Here is a 14,057-nt window from a genome sequence, read left to right as displayed (position 1 = left end):
GTGTGCGAATTATACCACGGCCTCTGGGGGAGCCGGGGAGAGGGGGGGGGGGGGGGTGGGCGGCAGAAAATGTTTTAGGGAGGGGGGGGAGAGGCATCACACACACACACACACACACACACACACACTGTTTGGGGGTTGTGTAAACAGCCGGGCCGTGTCTGCTCCGTTGGGAGGTCGCGGAGAGTGTTTCCGAGGTGAGGCTCGCTGCTGCGTGGTAAACGGTATTCAACAGACACACCAGGACCTTCTAACGCAGGCAGAGACGCACAACAGCCTTTAGCATGCATGTGATGATACGATAGTTGATCTAGTTCTATAGCACCATGCTTTCTTACTCATACATTGTAGGATAAAACAGTATAATTGTGTGATACATTTATTTATATAAACATATATATATATATATATATATATATATATATATATATATATATATATATATATATATATATATATATATATATATATGTGTGTATATGTGTGTCGGTATACATATTTATGCATGTGTTTATAGTGTACATGGAGCAGATGTGGTGAGATGGAGCAGAGACCCGCGAGCAGCAGCAGTTTACACTAGGCCTGGGCCCGGTCCATGTAAGGACTCTCATCAGACTGCTGCTGGGCTGGATGTACTGGATATATATATATATATATATATATATATATATATATATATATATATGTACTGGATATATATATATATATATATATATATATATATATATATATATATATATATATATATATATATATATATATATATTCTTTAGGTTTAACTTTTCTTGTGCTATGAAATCCTTTAAAACATTAATTTAAAAATAATTTTCACCATCCAATGCTAGTGTTAACATTGACACATAGGATCAAGTTACAAATACAGAAATAGGCTAAATACAAAGTAAAACATGTGCACTGTGTCGAAGTCCGCCTCTGAAATAGAAGACCTCTCACATCACTCGATAAGCATTATGTACAATACGGAACCGTATCCTCTGTCAAATGGAAGAAATTACGTGGTTTATTTCTCACAACAATTAAGACAGCAGTGGTGTGACAGTCCCCTTATCCATTTAGGGCGCAGAGCCCGCGCATGCGCTCCCGTGTCCAAGCGCAGATCCAAAGGAGCGCTGATGAACCCTGATCAACGTGTTGTCCAGTAGAGATGCCTCTCCCCACAGATCATTAATTACATTTCCTCGCATTTCCAAACGCTGCAGGTAAATTAACTAAACGTTTACTGTCGCCTGGATCGGTGAGTTTTTTCTTCTTACCAATTGAAACCTTGCGTGGTGTAAGTTATATCCTCTAAACCTATTGCCTTGTTTGGGTTAGGGTTAGTACTATGTGTTGCAAGAGAAATACCAAGAAAATACCGCAAAGTTGTGTTCTTCTCTCATTGTTGGAGGATGGTTATTGCCCTGCATTATTTAATATAATGTAATGTAATATAACATAATAAAACGTTATATAATATAACTTAATATAATATTATATAACATAATATAATATGATATAACATAATATAATATCATATATATAATGTTCTTCTCTGTTAGTTGGAGGATGGTTATTGCCCTGCTGTGTCTTCATGATGTAAACATTCACAGAGCTGAGACAGACCTTCTGAAGGCTCATGTGTTTGACAGCCGTTTCCTGTGGTAAAGGCAGAGCCTTCACACTTAAAGCCTCAACCTCTCTCTGTGTCATTCCTCTTTTACCTCCTCAGGGTGAGCAGATGATGGCTCTTATTTTAGCATTTATCCTTTTGAGCGTTCTGAAAAATGCACTTCCACAATATCTGAGCGAGCGAGGTCCGAGACGAGGGGACTGGCCCGACCCGACCCCCGCTCCCGCACCGTACCCGACCCCTCCGCCCAATAAAGGTTGTGAGAGTGAGTCAAGAGGATGAAAGGTCGACCTTGTTTCAGGTCCCGACACGCTTATCCACAGCTTCAGTCCATTGAATACTAACAGTTATAATGAATTGCATTACACACGCTACTAATGAATGGTCAACGTTAAACCTGCACTTTTCTCACCTTTCTTATGCACTAGAACTACACTAGAACGTTTATCAACAATAAAACACTCCCATCCATGAGTCAGTCCTTCCAGGGAATCTCTCTGTATAATCCTTTTATTCTGGTCCGTTGATCCCTCACAGTGGGAGAATATCAGCATTGGCTGAGGCGCATAGCATGTTACCTTATGTCCTGTCATGTCCAGAAAATCACAACAGTATTTGGGGTTTTGATAAGGGCATGTAAAAACATCCTTGTGTTCCCTGGCTTGGAGACATGCTGGCTGAATGCATGTTGGCTTGGTTTCCATAGCAAAGAGTCTTGACTCACGCTCACTGCATGATGTAGCTGCGACTCCCGCCACTAGAGGCTGCTGACGGGAGGGCGTACATAGTGCAGCTTTAACAACGTGTAGTGGTGCCACCAGCCTCCCGTTGATCCCCTCCTCGTCCCGCCGCACAGAGGTCGTGGACTGCCCCGTGCGGCTGTTCTTCACCATCGACACGTCGGAGAGCATCTCCCTGCAGGAGTCGCCGCCCGGGGTGCTGGTGGACAACATCAAGGAGTTCACCAAACTGTTCGCCCAGCGGCTGACGGACGAGGAGTACCAGGGGGGCCGTGTGCGCCTCACCTGGTCGGTGGGCGGGCTGCACTACTCCCAGAGGCAGGTGGTGTTCAGCCACTTCTCCACGCGCCAGAGCTTCATCCGCAGCCTGAGCGGCATCAGCTACCTGGGCCGGGGCACCTTCACCGACTGCGCCCTGGGCAACATGACCTCGCTGATGACGCGCCACGCCGCGGGCCAGAGGGCCGCTCTCTTCTCCGTGGTCGTCACCGACGGCCACGTGACCGGGAGCCCGTGCGGCGGCGTGAGGAGCAGCGCGGAGACGGCCCGTGACCAGGGCATCAGGGTGTTCTCGGTGGCGGCCTCGCGGACGGTGGACGAGGCGGGGCTGAGGGAGATCGCCAGCCCCCCCGCTGAGGTGTACCGCGACGACTACATCGCCGTGGACCTGGTGGACGGCCGGCCCCGCATCATGACCGACACCATTGACCGCATCCTCAAAGTCATGGTACTGGGGAGGCTCAGGGGGGGGCAGGACTCACTGAGGGGTTTGGGGGTTTCTAATGATCCACTCTGTTTGTTTTCAGAAACACCAAGCGTATCTGCAGGTAGGACCAGACAGCACCAGGTTGAACCTGACTCCAGTCCTGTTACACTTGTTTCAGTCGATGTAGTGTAACCTGAATGATGCGTGTGGCTGTGATCTCCTGACCTCATAGTGCTACAAGGACTCGTGCCTGGAGACGCCGGGCAGCTCGGGGCCAAAGGGCTACCGAGGGCCAAAGGTCAGTGCCGGCACTGCAAAAGGCTTTTCCTCCTCTTTATGCTTTAGTTTGAATCTCAACCCCTGTCTCCCTCCTAGGGGAACAAGGGAGAAGGGGGTCACCCTGGGGGTAAAGGGGAGCAGGGCTATCAGGTAGGACCTCCGTCAGGTAGGACCGCTACACCCAGAGACAACACCATGTCCTAATGAGAGGACATACACACGGAGAATATGACTAATACATGTACTATACTATATACAACACTAATAGTGACATGATACTTGGAACATTGTGCTCATAACATGCCATCTCTGATAGGGCGATCCTGGAATCGAAGGACCAATTGGTCGACCCGGCTCCAAGGTGGGTCATTAAAAGTTATTTTCCATTTGGCCTTCCTCTCGATACGTGCATACGACCTCATCTGTGTCATTGTTCTCTCCCTGATCTGCTGTTGTGTCGTCCCACAGGGAGCAATCGGGCTGAAGGGAGACAGGGTAACGTCTGAATAATATTCTGTATGATCTGTAAATACCCTGATCTATACTACCGCCCCTCACTGGTGTCTCCTTTTGTGTCTCACAGGGTGAGATCGGATACACAGGAGCAAAGGTCAGCAGCTCTTCTGATTGGTCCGTCTCTAGATACGTCCTAGTACCATGTGACGCTATGGTCTCCACGTGAGACCAGCCCCTCATTGTGTTGTGTCTGATGCTCAGGGTTCTGCTGGAGCGGCCGGCAGGAACGGGACGGATGGATTCAAAGTAAGTCCGGCACACATTGGCTCCTCCATGACGTCCTGTTTGACACTCAACATGTTTACCGCCTGCTTGATTTCAGGGCAAGACTGGACGCATCGGAACTCCTGGCTGCCAGGGAGGGGCCGGGGACAAGGTGAGTGTGTGTGTGTGTGTCTCACTACCAGGGGACAAGGTGAGTGTGTGTGTGTCACTACCAGGGGACAAGGTGAGTGTGTGTGTGTCACTACCAGGGGACAAGGTGGGTGTGTGTGTGTGTGTGTGTCTGACTATATGTGTGTGTGTGTCTGACTGTGTGGTGTGTGTCTGACTGTGGTGTGTGTCTGACTGTGTGGTGTGTGTCTGACTGTGTGGTGTGTGTGTGTCTGACTATGTGTGGTGTGTGGATCTGACTTACAGGTGGAACAGCTGGTAAACTTATCTCACAGCTGTATGTTCTCTGCTATTGCATTAGGATTTATGGTGTGTTTTTAATTATTATTCCTCTTCAATACTATGTAGTCGTTTGAAAGTCATTCAACCTTTTATTTAATCTCCAATGCCCTGGAGAGGCAGTGCTGATGTACCACCATGTTAAAATACATACACTAATGGAGTAAAAGGGAACAGTGAGGCAGTAGAACCAGCAGTGTGGCGTCTGGTTGTCCTCCATAGGTCTTAGGGTGACTTACACTGCAGTGTACATAATAAGCAGCGTGTTGTTTTTCCTAAAGGGATCTGAAGGTTTTCCTGGTGACTCGGGGGACTCTGGACCTGCAGGCCCACCAGGAGTGAAGGTGGGCACCTCGTCCGTTTCATCGTGTTAGCGTGAAGGTAGATGTCTGTGATTGTCTCAGCAGGGTGACCCCGGGGAACAGGACCCTGAGGCCTTGTCTTGTTCATTTCCTTCTCAAGCTGTTTGAGCAGAAGACAAGATCATTATCTCTCTCCTTTCACTGAAGTAAAATGAGGACCAGCAGATCTGTTGCTCCATATAAAAGGATTTAACTGTTAAAACAGTGTGGGACAGGCTCAGCTTGGTTTATAAACGGCCGAGTCCCAGAGGAATCCAGGATTCATATCTGATGCTCGTTGCAGCAAGCTAGCTGCTAAGGCTTTTCGTTCTTCCACGTTTAGTAATATCCTTCCAGGCTCTCAGAGTATTTTTATTCATTTCTTATGGCTAATAAAAAAGAACATAATTGTCTGGATGCTCAACACTTTTAACACACAGCAACATATTTTTTCACAGATCTCAAATAGTGTACAAAATATTTTCACGCACACATGACACACAGACTCCAGTGTGCTGGCGCTCTTAAGTCCATCCACAGGTGTGTGCATACTGGTAACGTCTGCTGGTGGTCACATGACAGGGAGGGACGGGCCGAGCAGGCAGAGCAGGACCCCCGGGACCAGGCGGAGAGCCAGGACCAAAGGTACTCACCACCAAGCCACAGGAACCAGAACACATCCTCACCCCCGTCCTGATTAAACCTTGTTTTTGTTCCTTTGAAGGGCGACACAGGGAACCCAGGCTACCCAGGAGGGCCTGGGGACAAGGGGCCCGCGGTACGCACACAACTCTGAAACACAGCCTGACAGAGTGCAGTGTAGCAATAGCATCAGCAGTGATATTATCATGTTCTTGACCAGTGAGAAGCAGCTTCTGCTGTGGACCCTGGCTGACCACACTGTGGCTGATCTCCTCTCTCCTCTCCCCCTGCAGGGCGAAGGCGGAGCCCTGGGCCCGAAGGGAGAACCTGTACTCCTCCCTCCTAATCTCTAAGTATATCTGGATGTTCAGCTTTCTTCATGTGGAGGGGTGACCTTGTTCTGAGAGTCTTGTTCACTGAATGTCTTCTAGGGCAGGAGAGGGGACAGCGGTGTGAAGGGGGCGTCTGGACTGGGGGGACTCAAGGGTGACAAGGTAAAGACACCTTATCTAAAGGTCTAAACAGTGGCGGTTTTAGGTATGGGCGATGCGGGCAGGCGCCCGGGGCGGCATTACAGGGGGGGGCGGCACGAGCACACAAAAAAAAAAAGATCTGCGCATTTTCTATTATCGATCATACCCCCCCCCCCCCCCCCTTATCTAAAGGTCTAAAGACTCCTTATCTAAAGGTCTAAAGACACCGTATCTAAAGGTCTAAAGACACCTTATCTAAAGGTCTAAAGCACCTTATCTAAAGGTCTAAAGACACTGTATCTAAAGGGCTTAAGACACTGTATCTAAAGGTCTAAAGCACCTTATCTAAAGGTCTAAAGCACCTTATCTAAAGGTCTAAAGACACCTTATCTAAAGGTCTAAAGACACCGTATCTAAAGGTCTAAAGACACCTTATCTAAAGGTCTAAAGACACCTTATCTAAAGGTCTAAAGACACCTTATCTAAAGGTCTAAAGCAACTTATCTAAAGGTCTAAAGACACCGTATCTAAAGGGCTTAAGACACCTTATCTAATTGTCTAGCGCACGCTGAGGGAAACGTCATCTGGTTGACTGATAAAAACATAAGGTAGAGAATAGTCCTATTTTATTTTGTATCAATAAAATATTGATCTAAAGAAAGCTAGTATGACAGATTTGCAAACAAAAGGAGGAACTAAAACCAATAAGGTGCGTGTCTGAGGCAGACGGTCTGACTGAACGGAGAGCTCTCCCAGAGGATTCCTCTGCTCCACACAGAGCCAGAGGGGCTCTGCTCTGAGCCCCGGCTCTGAGCTGGGCGTTCCTCTCAGAGCAGCGGCTCACGAAGACTTTCTTTTTGCTTACAATCAATTGCACAGCTGCCATCGGGACATTCCCCAGCCACGCGAACAGAAGAAGGGAGAGATATTCTACATAGTTCTCCGCAGAAGACCGCCTGTCACTGCGGCAACGCTGTAGAAAACAAAACTGTTCTGCTCCAAAGATTGATGGTCTGTTGATGATGTCATCTTGTAATCTTTAAGGGAGAACGAGGACCCGAGGGAGGCCGGGGCTTTACAGGAGAAGATGGATCCAAGGGGGCAAAGGTGAGGGGGTCTGGAGGTCTTTCTCCTCCTGTGGGTGGGGTTTGGAGAGGGGGGGTCAGCGGCTCCGCCCTCATGCACCAGGTGGCCTCACCACGCAGACCACAGCACCGCTCAAACAGGTTCATGTTAGCATAACCAGGATCTGAGACGACCCTTATGTTGGGCTGACCTTTGACCTCTTTCCTTCCCAGGGGGACCTTGGCCTACCAGGACCGAGGGGGAAGTCAGGCCCCCCAGGGGGCCCGGGACGCAATGTAAGGCCCCGTCCACACGGGCTGAAACAATCCTTCCTCTCCGTTTTCCTTTGATGCGTTTCAGGAATATCTCTGTAAAGACGGACTTATTGCAAAAACGCATCGAGCTGTAGAAACGCTGTAGTACATATTCAAGGCCACTGTGTGGCGCTGGTTCTCCATAAAAAAAAGTGGAGCGCATCAAGCCTGCATGCTGTATACAAACATACAGTCGAGGAGGAGAAAGCAGTTGTTAAAGGGGTAGTTCAGGATTTTGGACATCGGGTCTCATTTCCAAGTGAGCCAGTGTGTTATTTATCATTGGAGACCGTTTTCAACACTTTTCATTCAGTCCTTCTAGTTTCAGAAATCGCTGGTGCTAGGCTAGTCGAGGGGAACTGCTAGCCTGCCAATAAAAACTGTTTTACCAACTCCAAATTACACCCGATGCAAACCAATTATAACGCCCGACTATCGATGTAAATGTCTGTGTTGATAGAATAATATTAGAAATAAAACTATCCTTGTATCGCAATGATCACGTTACATTTTGGGGGACTACTTTCTCAGCAGCGGCAGAATTTCACTTTGCTCCGGTGTAGCAACCAATTCACTACAGCAGAAGGTAAACAGAAGTGCACTCCATGTAATATCAGTCCGCCGCTGCCGTAGCTTGCTTCCAACTACAGGGATTATAAACTAAATGCAATGCGATGCAAGGGTACGTTTATTTCTAACACTATTCTATCAACACAGACATTTACATGGATAGTCGGGCATTATAATTGGTTTGCATCGGGTGTACTTTGGAGTGGGTAAAACTGTTTTATTGGCAGGCTAGCAGTTCCCCTCGACTTGCGCTAGCCCAGCACCAGCGATTTCTGCAACTAGAAGGACTGAATGAAAAGTGTTGAAAACGGTCTCCAATGATAAATAACACACTGGCTCACTTGGAAATGAGACCTGATGTCCAAAATCCTGAACTACCCCTTTAAACCTTGAGGATTGAGCAGAAATATTTTTTAATGTACAGTTAGTAAATTTACCAAGTGTTGTATGTGCTGTATTTAAAGCTACAAAAATAATACAAATCAAATAAAAACAAAACAAATTCAACACAACTCTAACGTCGCCCAGCTGGTGGGGGGGGGGGGGGGGGGGCGATGACGTCATCGTTTGCGTTTCAGGCATCCACAAAATCCTAACACGAAAACGCATAGGTAAGTTTTTATCTGAATCCAACCTGGGACCTGGTTTCAGAAAAGTGTGTTTTCAGGCACCGAAAACGCCGGATCCGTCTGGACGGTCGGCCCAAACGCACAAGACTTTTTCACCAAAAAATTGGTTCCGTGTGGACGGGGCCTAAAACTCACTGTCTATAACTCACCGTTCATAACACTGATAAAGAATGAATATACAGTTGGTCACAGCCTCCAGACATAAACACAGCCCACCCGTCGGGACCTCCCTGGGGGTCTGACCTCCTCACAGAGGAATGTTCCGTCTCCCTGTTCCTCTGCAGGGCACCGCGGGGGGCCCGGGAGACGCCGGGCCGAGGGGGGACTCCGGGCCGCCGGGACCCAAGGTGGGTCTCCACTGAAGGACACATGTAGGAGGGGAGGGGGCGTGGACCCAAGGGTCAGCACACCTCCAGGGACATGCTGATCCACCCGATCTGAATCAGAACAGGATTCATGTGGTCATCACTCACATGAATCATGTTCCATAAGAAGGATGACGTCACTGTTCTCTCTCCTCTCCCTCTGGAAGGGCGACCAAGGGAGGGACGGCTTCACCTACCCCGGGCCCCGGGGCCCCACGGTGAGGCCGCCCGCTGCTGTACGAAGGAGTCCGTGTTGGTTTGTGTCTGGGGGTTAAACGGTCTGTGTCGTTGCCAGGGTGACCGTGGGGATCCAGGCAGCAGGGGGCCGAGGGGGGGCCGAGGAGACTGTGGAGCCAAGGGAGCCCAGGGAGCCGCAGGAGGGCCGGGAGACCTGGTGAGTCCACCGGACCAGGGGGACCAGACCCAGACCAGGGGGACCAGACTCAGACCAGGGTGACCAGGAGGGCCGGGGGACCTGGTGGGTCCACCAGACCAGGGGGACCAGGAGGGCCGGGAGACCTGGTGAGTCCACCAGACCAGGGGGACCAGGAGGGCCAGGAGACCTGGTGAGTCCACCAGACCAGGGGGACCAGGAGGGCCGGGAGACCTGGTGAGTCCACCAGGCCAGGGGGACCAGGAGGGCCGGGAGACCTGGTGAGTCCACCAGACCAGGGGGACCAGGAGGGCCGGGAGACCTGGTGAGTCCACCAGACCAGGGGGACCAGGAGGGCCGGACCCCACTCACCAGGACCCGGGGGCTGCTGGTTGTCATCAGAGCACCCTGCTCATTCAGCCCACACCCTCCTGGTTTGGCAGGTTAAGTCCTGGCTGAAGGCTTGTGGGTTTGAATCCCACGTCTCCGGTCTACCGGTAACTTCCATGGAGCAAGACGCCCCCTAACTGTTCCTTCACTGTAGCTCCTGATGGATCAAAGATCTGCTGAGGATGAATGTGTGCTGAGTGAAGATGAGTTTGACCCCAGACAGGCCGTATGGTTCCTGGTTGTTGACCCTGTATGTTTCCTGGTTGTTGACCCTACAGGCCGTATGGTTCCTGGTTGTTGACCCTACAGGCCGTATGGTTCCTGGTTGTTGACCCTGTATGGTTCCTGGTTGTTGACCCTGTATGGTTCCTGGTTGTTGACCCTGTATGGTTCCTGGTTGTTGACCCCGTATGGTTCCTGGTTGTTGACCCCGTATGGTTCCTGGTTGTTGACCCTGTATGGTTCCTGGTTGTTGACCCTGTATGGTTCCTGGTTGTTGACCCTGTATGGTTCCTCGTTGTTGACCCTGTATGGTTCCTGGTTGTTGTACCAGCTCAACTTGCCACGACTTAGCGTGGCACGACTTGGTTTGGTTCCAGGCACGTCGTGTTTCCATCTAGAAAGTACCTCTTCAACGTGGGCGGGTCGTCATAGCACGCATGCGCAAAACTGCGACACATACGCGACCACTGCATAAACAGACAGGGCTACACACAGGAGTGTCTCCACCTCGGTCACGGTCCACGGCGTGTTCTTGAGCGCTGATCCTGCCATGTTCAATAATCAATCACTATTGTTGACTGAACGCTGATGCTAGTATTTAAGACACCGGGTGTCGGGTGTCGGGCTCGGACGTCGTGCTCATCATTATTCGTCCAGTGGCGTCACTCTGGCCAATCAGTGGCCAGCAGCCTTTTTACGTCACACAAAAGTATCAGATCAGCTCTCTTGGAACCTCGACGGAGGTGAGACTAAAAAAGTACCAGGTACCACATTTTGGCGATGGAAGCGCCAAAAAAAGGCGAGCCGAGTCGAGGCGAATTGAGCTGGTACTGTGGGTGGAAAAGGGGCTTTATTTACCTGGTTGTTGACCCCATATGGTTCCTGGTTGTGGTTCCTGGTTGTGGTTCCTGGTTGTGGTTGCTGGTTGTGGTTGCGGTTCCTGGTTGTGGTTCCTGGTTGTGGTTGCTGGTAGTGGTTCCTGGTTGTGGTTCCTGGTTGTGGTTCCTGGTAGTGGTTCCTGGTTGTGGTTGCTGGTTGTGGTTCCTGGTTGTGGTTGCTGGTTGTGGATGTGGTTCCTGGTAGTGGTTCCTGGTAGTGGTTCCTGGTATGGTTGCTGGTAGAGACCTGTTGTTGTTGCAGGGCGAAGACGGGACTCTGGGTCGCCCCGGGAGCAGAGGACCCCGCGGAGGCGCCGGCCCGGACGTAAGACCACGGCCTCCATCCCATAATAAGACCAGTGGGCGGTGGAGAGGAACTATCAACAACACTCCTGTCTTTGTGTGTGTGTGTGTGTGTCTTTGTGTGTGTATGTGCATGTGTGCGTGCGTGGGCGTGTGTGTGTCTGTGTGTGTGTGTGTCTGTGTGTGCGTGTGTGTGTAGGGTGGAGTTGGACCGGCGGGGGACCCTGGACTCACTGTGAGTGACCGTCTCTAAAGAACCGTGTTTTGTTCAGCAGTAGAGCCAGCCAATAAATCCAGATTAATAAAACTAAACCTTTTTCAACTTCAACATGAGTTTTTGTCTTTGACTCAAGAACGACTCCTCTTTTTGTCCTAATCAGTTATAGTCTTTATCGTCATTTCCTATCCATATCAATGTCATGATAAATATGACCTAGTGTATGATATTGAATATGCCGGTCATCACAGTCCTGTTAATGTCCCCTGGCTTCAGGAGTGCGACGTGATGAGCTACATCAGAGAGACGTGCGGCTGTTGTGGTGAGTGGAGACGGAGTCAGAGGTCAGTGGAGGTCAGGGTCCACCTGGCCCCCGCCCTGACCGCCCTGCTTCCTCCCCAGACTGTGAGAAGCGCTGCGGGGCCCTGGACATCGTGTTTGTCATCGACAGCTCCGAGAGCGTGGGGCTGGCCAACTTCACCCTGGAGAAGCACTTCGTCATCAACACCATCAACCGGCTGGGCTCCATGGCCAGCGACCCCGCCTCGCTCACCGGTACCTCTCCTCCAGACCTCACACATGTGCACCTCCGCCCAGAGAGGACTGCTTGTACTGAGGACTCATCCAGACTTGTTCTCCTCCTAAATATGTTCCCTTTCAAATAGTGGTTCAGAGTAAAGTGTTTTTTAGACTATCACACAATGTCAGGGTTGTGTGTCAGGATATTTTAGAACATATAAAAGAGATAGATTTGAATTTGATGTTTAGACACCCAGACCCCGTAGTTAACCCTAGTCTGACCCCCCTCACCTAGCCCCACAGTCCAGACCCCGTGGTTAACCCTAGTCTGATCCCCCTCACCCCCCACAGTCCAGACCCCGTAGTTAACCCTAGTCTGACCCCCCTCACCCCCCACAGTCCAGACCCCGTAGTTAACCCTAGTCTGATCCCCCCACAGTCCAGACCCCGTAGTTAACCCTAGTCTGATCCCCCTCACCCCCCCAGGCACACGTGTGGGCGTGGTCCAGTACAGCCACAATGGGACCTTCGAGGTGATCCGGCTCAGCGACCCCCACATCGACTCCATGGGCGCCTTCAAGACGGCCGTGAAGAAACTGCAGTGGATCGCTGGCGGCACCTTCACGCCCTCCGCCCTCAAGTTCGCCTACGACCACCTGATCCGGGACGGGCGGCGCGCGGGGGCCAGGATCAACGTGGTGGTGGTGACGGACGGCCGCTTCGACCCGCGCGACGACGACGCCCTGCTTCCCTACCTGTGCGGCGAGGCGGGCGTGGAGGTCAACGCCATCGGCGTGGGCGACATGTTCGGCCAGGCGGAGGACGACGAGATCCTGGGCTCCATCGCCTGCCACCGCAAGGACCGCGTCACCGGGATGAGGCGCTTCGCCGACCTGGTGGCCGACGACTTCCTGACCACCATGGAGACCGTGCTCTGCCCCGGTGAGACCACCGGGGGATGTCTGTCTGTCTGTTGTCTTTTTTGGGGGCTAGAGATGGGATGGTCCTAGCATCAGACCAGAGTCAGGTCTGTTGACGCTGCTCTGGTTCTGAGGGCTGGTAGGCAGGGGGGCCGTGGGAGAACCATGTCCAGAAAGTCCAAGACTTTAATGTCTGGACTGGACTCTAAGTGGACTAGAGGCCACTGAGCCAAGAGCCCTCAATCAGTGTGTGCTGTTCCCTCCTCCAGACCCTGTGACCGTGTGCCCAGACCTCCCCTGCCGACCAGGTGAGTCTCTCAGCCCGTCACCCAGCGCCACTCGGCCAGCATTTCATGTCCAGGGCTCTGATTGGTTCGGTGTTCCCCTCCAGAGTCGGACGTGGCCCGCTGCGCCATGCGGCCCGTGGACATCGTCTTCCTACTGGACGGCTCCGAGCGGCTCGGCGAGGACAACTTCGGGCGGGTGCGGGCGTTCCTGCAGGAGGTGGCGGGAACGCTGACGCTGGCGAGGAGCAGGACGGACCGCCTGCGGGCTCGCATGGCCCTGGTCCAGTACGGCCGCCACGCAGAGAACCACACCGCCTTCCGGCTCACGCACGACCCCGCCCTCATCGCCGACGGCGTGGCCCGCATGCCCTACCTGGAGAGCGCCTCCAGCGTGACGCCCGCCATCCTGCACGCCATCGACAACGTCCTGTCCAGCGGCGGCGCGCGCCAGAGCCGCCGCAACAGCGAGCTGTCCTTCGTGTTCCTGACGGACGGCGTGACGGACGCGCAGAACCTGGACGAGGCCGTCAGCGCCATGCGCCGTGCGCAGGTGGTCTCCACCGTGGTCGCCACGGGGCCCGACGTGGACCAGGACGTCCTGGTGACCTTGGCCATGGGTGACCGGGAGGCCGTCTTCACGCCCTCGGACCTCTCCGAGCCCGGCTTCTTCGGCCGCTTCATCCAGTGGATCTGCTGAGGGGCCAGTGGGCTCACTAGGGGCCCCGCTATACACTCAGGGCCCCTAGAGAGGAGACATGCTCACTAGGGGCCCCACTATACACTCAGGGCCCCTAGAGAGGAGACATGCTCTCTAGGGGCCCCGCTATACACTCAGAACGGCAGAACTTCCAAACGGCAAGCACATCTCTTTGGTAGAGCCTTTCTTTTAGCACACACTTTTAGCGCCAATCGCCTACGGCACCGGTTTTCCTGTTTTGATTTTTTCCAAGTTTTAATTTTAATTAAGACCAGCTGGGATTAATTAAAAGATACAACTCACTCCACA

General features: G+C 51.9%; 1 protein-coding gene across 2 annotated transcripts; it reads left to right on the top strand.

Moving 5' to 3' along the window:
• Nucleotides 1-1,139: 1,139 nt before the first annotated feature.
• On the top strand, nt 1,140-13,980 carry LOC311358576 (collagen alpha-2(VI) chain-like). Of its 2 annotated transcripts, none has more exons than XM_084478659.1 (28): nt 1,140-1,220; nt 1,730-1,886; nt 2,487-3,097; nt 3,177-3,197; nt 3,309-3,374; nt 3,452-3,505; nt 3,672-3,716; nt 3,824-3,850; nt 3,939-3,965; nt 4,073-4,117; nt 4,194-4,247; nt 4,825-4,887; nt 5,467-5,529; nt 5,609-5,662; nt 5,820-5,855; nt 5,958-6,020; nt 7,044-7,106; nt 7,298-7,360; nt 8,862-8,924; nt 9,110-9,160; nt 9,238-9,336; nt 11,068-11,130; nt 11,308-11,343; nt 11,602-11,647; nt 11,728-11,880; nt 12,331-12,786; nt 13,034-13,072; nt 13,156-13,980. In XM_084478659.1, the coding sequence occupies exons 2-28, from the start codon at nt 1,739-1,741 to the stop codon at nt 13,746-13,748; spliced, it is 3,102 nt and encodes a 1,033-aa protein (XP_084334785.1). In that variant the 5' UTR covers nt 1,140-1,220; nt 1,730-1,738; the 3' UTR covers nt 13,749-13,980. The 2 variants fall into 2 exon arrangements, with proteins under 2 accessions (XP_084334785.1, XP_084334784.1); XM_084478658.1 differs by having other exon boundaries at nt 1,730-1,895.
• Nucleotides 13,981-14,057: the final 77 nt, after the last annotated feature.

This window comes from Micromesistius poutassou (assembly GCF_964030765.1).
Source record: "Micromesistius poutassou genome assembly, chromosome: 14".
NCBI classification, from domain to species: Eukaryota; Metazoa; Chordata; class Actinopteri; order Gadiformes; family Gadidae; genus Micromesistius; species Micromesistius poutassou.
The sequence above is the reverse complement of the archived record's forward strand: the minus strand, read 5'-3'. Positions and strand labels throughout refer to the sequence as shown.